Source organism: Octodon degus, unplaced genomic scaffold (assembly GCF_000260255.1).
Source record: "Octodon degus isolate 3935 unplaced genomic scaffold, OctDeg1.0 scaffold00119, whole genome shotgun sequence".
Taxonomy (NCBI): Eukaryota; Metazoa; Chordata; class Mammalia; order Rodentia; family Octodontidae; genus Octodon; species Octodon degus.
The window spans coordinates 1,298,044-1,302,618 of NW_004524695.1; the positions used below are offsets into that span (position 1 = coordinate 1,298,044).

General features: G+C 38.7%; 1 protein-coding gene across 1 annotated transcript in view; it reads left to right on the plus strand.

The window, feature by feature from the left end:
- Slc17a2 (solute carrier family 17 member 2) overlaps positions 1-4,575 on the plus strand; it is a 17,160-nt gene that overhangs the window by 6,687 nt on the left and 5,898 nt on the right. The window contains exons 4-5 of the mRNA XM_012516682.2: positions 2,395-2,628; positions 2,714-2,801. Coding sequence (XP_012372136.1) covers positions 2,395-2,628; positions 2,714-2,801 — 322 coding nt within the window. The remainder of the gene's footprint in view (positions 1-2,394; positions 2,629-2,713; positions 2,802-4,575) is intronic.

Genomic DNA, 4,575 nt, shown 5'->3' on the forward strand with positions numbered 1-4,575 from the left:
GAAAGAAAGAAAGAAAGAAAGAAAGAAAGAAAGGGAGGAGAAAAAGAAAGAGCAATTGGGTATCTTTGTGATGATAAATACATTTCATTGAGTATTTTTATTTTCATGTGGGGAAACTATAAAAAATAATGAAGAATTCTAAAATGGAACAAATAGATTACCAAGTGTCATCAGTGAAAAACTAGTTACTATCTAGAGGGAAGCTTTTGAGTTACCCAATTCCATTTGGATCTCTGCCACCTTTTACTTTCGTAAGCTGTTTCAGAGCTCTGTGAATTCTACATAATTAACAGAAACACAAATGACTACTGCCTATACATCCCATCCTGAGGGAAATGACATGGCACTAACCAGTCCAAGCCCAACTGAACAAGTCAGTACTTCTACCTATTCTCTATCTACCATATCTATCCATTCTTCTGTGACTATCTTTTTTCTTCTTTGTTTAGTGTTTATCATTACATACATGTTTGCAGCATGTAACATTTGTATTCCTGTGTGCACCTGATACATAACACACCCCAACTCCTTTCTGCATTCCTTACCCCTTCCTGGTCCCTCCCTGCATCTCTTGACCTCCTTCTGATTGGAGAAAGATCCATTTTCCTACTTCCTACTATCTCTTCTGGCTTTCTCTTTATTTACAATTTAAGTCTTTCCTATAAGAGACACCCTGATTTAACCTTGCATACCTGAGTTATTTCACTGAACATTATGGCCACAAAGCGCACCCATTTGCTTTAACACCCACTGCAGCTTCACTTCTTGCTTACATGTGTGTGCTCACTTGAATTCTCCTTTGAACCAGTTGGGATATTTTGGAACCAGGAACCAATTGCCCAGAAGACAATTTTTCCTCAGGGTGAGCTTGGGAAAGCCAAAGAATATGATGGTTTCAGAATAATTCAAGTACATTAATTACATTTATTGTGGTTTTTATTTCTATTATTATTACTTAGAATCTCATAAATTACTGAGTAACCTATATCCCTGGCATATGCAGCTCACAATAGGAATCGTCCTTCTGTGAGGCTCTAAAGCCCCTACTGATGTGACATAACATGCAGCTCAGGCAGTAATGGGAGGAAAGAGGAGCTCCAATACATACAGATAAAGCATTCCTCTGCACGTCCACTGCCTACTGATCACCTCCAGTTGTGCAGCTCTTTTCCTAGCAGGCCACTGATATGGCCAAGAGTCTGGGACCCTTGCTTTAAATCATCTCTTACTCACTGTACACGTCTAGTGTCATCGCTATAATTTGTAATTCATCATTTTATTTCACTGGGTGCAGTTTTCCTGTCATGACTTCTGTGCCCTGGAGTCCTTTGTGTCGTGAAGCACGCTGCGCTTGCTCCATGCACCCTGCCGCTCCCGAGTTGGGCTCTGCTTCTCAGCGCCCCCGTTTGCTGCATACATCCGGGGATAAGGGCTCTGAGCCAGCAAAAGGCACAGCTATTTTGTGATTGTTTCCCTATCCTTTCAAATGCTGCAAGTTCTTGTTTCTTGTTTTATTTAATAAGAATGAATTTTGCTTTTTGTCCTTATATAAATTTTAGGCATTCTTCAAAGGATGATTCTCATACTGTTTCCCTTTCATATTGTTTTTTCCTGTTCTCTGAATCTTTATTTATTCAACTTCACATAGTATTTAAATTGTATGCCTTACATTGTTCATAGTTATTTAAATAGATAAATATTTATTAATTTATATTCTGCAACTATATAATTTATAATCTGACACTATGTGTCTACAGGACTTCCCAAAAGTGTTTATTCAATTAAATCAGAAAGAAACATGATCTTATTCGTTTGACATGTATCTTAGAAACTTGGCTCTGTCATGGAAGACCATAATGCATAAACTTGATTTTTTTTTAATTTAAGGGCTGATTTTGGTAAGAGTTCATGGAAATTGCAGATATTTTATTCTTTCAAATAAAAGTCAGTGCCTGTCAACTTTTACTAAACAGTTAAAGGGTGTTTTTTCAACAGACGAGCTATTTCTTAATGGCTTTCTAGCTAGTTTTCATCATTCGTCTGTGGAATTAGTCATCTCCTTTCTTCATTTCTTATTTCTAACCTTCTAAAAGAGTCAAATTGGAGGTATAAATGGTTGTTTATTTGGAAAAGGTAGAATTTCTAAATCAGATAAAAAATAGAAAAAAACTAAAATAGATTTTTTTTTCAAAATCTTATTGATAAACAGCAATGAGACAGTTTCAAATCAAATCGGAAGTACAGTTTCAACAAATAACACACTGCATATATTCTTCTTAGTGGTTATAAAATAGATATTTTGTAAAAGAGTCTCACCAACCTGTCAACTCAGTAGAGAACAGATTTTCATCAAATGATTTCTCAGAAAACAGTTTTTCTTCTTATTTTTTTCAGGCCCCTGTGTATCAGTGGAGCCCAGAGACCCAGGGCATCATCTTCAGCTCCATCAGCTACGGAATAATACTAACTCTGATCCCAAGTGGCTATTTAGCAGGGATACTTGGAGCAAAACAGATGCTCGGTGCTGGTTTGCTGATCTCCTCCCTTCTCACCATCTTTACGCCCTTGGCTGCTGACTTTGGAGTGATTTTGGTCATTGTGATCCGGACAGTGCAGGGCATGGCCCAGGTATCCAAGCACTTTCTCATTCTGACTGGGGTGCAGATCCCCAAATTCTGCACAAGAGCAAATGTTTTAATTATTTTCATTTCAGGGAATGGCATGGACAGGTCAGTTTACAATTTGGGCAAAATGGGCTCCTCCCCTTGAACGGAGCAAGCTCACCAGCATTGCGGGATCAGGTAAGGATGATCATGGCTTTGCGTGGGTTTGGACTGGGCTCTGCCCCTCCATGTCTTTCCTTCTATAAATTGGATGACTTGGGGAAGAGGAAGAAAAGATGCTTCTGAAAAACTCAGTGATATAACAGAGCTACAGAGCAATAATACCTCTGTGTTGCAAAGACACTGTGCAGAAAAGACAAAAGTAAGCTAGAGTAACTAAAATATCCATGTAGGGAAAGGTGTAGAACGTTAAGAATTGCAAGAGAAGGAAAAAATCAAGGGAACTATACAAATGTAATTATAGCAAAGCTTTTGAAGTAAAAATTAAGATTATTAGGCTCAAAAGTAAAACTTAACAAGTCTGCAGTATTCTAGGCTCTTCCTTTTTCTGAGCTAATGAAGTCTCACAACAACTCTCCTATATAAAAACTTGTTTGAATTTATTTTCCAAGAAGAGAGTTATCGTATTTGGGGATTAAATAAGTGATTCAAATACAAATAGCCAGGAAGGCATAGAACTGGAATTGGGACCCAGGTCTCAGAGTCCTGTCTCTCAGTCGTGGTACTAGACAGTCCTCCCTGCACTCCTCCCAAGGCCTGCAGCCTTCCTCCACTGCTCCGTCCAGCTTCCAGCTTCCAGCTTCCATACTTGAAGAGCAGCAATGGCAGGTCTCAGCAAGCTTCTCCCTCCCAGGTCCACACACAGCCATGTCGTGTGGACGTCAGCCTCCCAGGACCCTCCTGCTTTCTTGCCTCCTCCCAGCACCACTGTCCTCACCTGCTCTATGTCCAAATGCTCTCAGTGGTCTCGGACCTCTAAGTTGATTTCTCTCAACCTTCTCCTCCTAGGAAACCTATCTTCTTAAGCCACAGATAGGGCATTTTGTTCACTAGCTTAAAATTTCAATGTGGCCTCCTTCTTGTGCAGATATCAAGATGGCCTGCCTTCAGGGCTGAACCTCCTTTCTGTTCACTTCCCTCTCCAGGAAAGGCTCACTGCTCCCCACATACCTGCATTCATTCCCCCAGCCTCTACTCCCATAGGTTTATATCCCTGAAAAGTTTTCTTAGATACTCTGTTTGCCAAAATGCCAGCTATCTTATTTCTAAGCTCAGATAGCAACTCTTTAATCTTCTGATCATGACTAATTTATCCCTATGTGCATTTCCATAGCATATTTTAGCTTTATTATCATATTTTTACATTTTTTTCAAGTTGGAAATTAGACCCATTAATGGCATATAAAATAAATTTAGTAGGTAAAGAAAACAATATTTAGAAAGATGAATAAAGCGTAGTACAAAATGTTGGTATGCTTTGCACATAACAAAGCTAAGTATTCATTCATGAAACTTGTTTGAGATGTTTGTGGTTGGGTGTACAAGTGTTTATGAATATTTTTCCTGGGTTGTTTTGACATGTATTCAAAGTGTATTCATAATGTAAGTCTGTAGAATATTGCCATTGCTGTTGTTGCTTTAATGTAGACTCCAAGGTTTATATTGTGTTACACGTGATTGTGAATTTTGTTCATTTTTTCTCCAGTTTATCAAAATCTCTTTGAGGGGTAGGACTGTTCATTATTAATTTTTATAAATCTCTGCTTTTCTCCACTGAACCTCTTATTGCCTTGTGTCATAAGATGATTCTGTAATTTTAGTTTCTGAAACAAACAAAGGGATTTAAGATAGATCACGCTTGGGGGCTGGGGAGATGGCTCAGTGGAATAAGTGTTTCCCTGGCAAGTGCAAGGGCCTGAGTTCAATCCCTGGTTCTGTGAGAAAAAAAAAA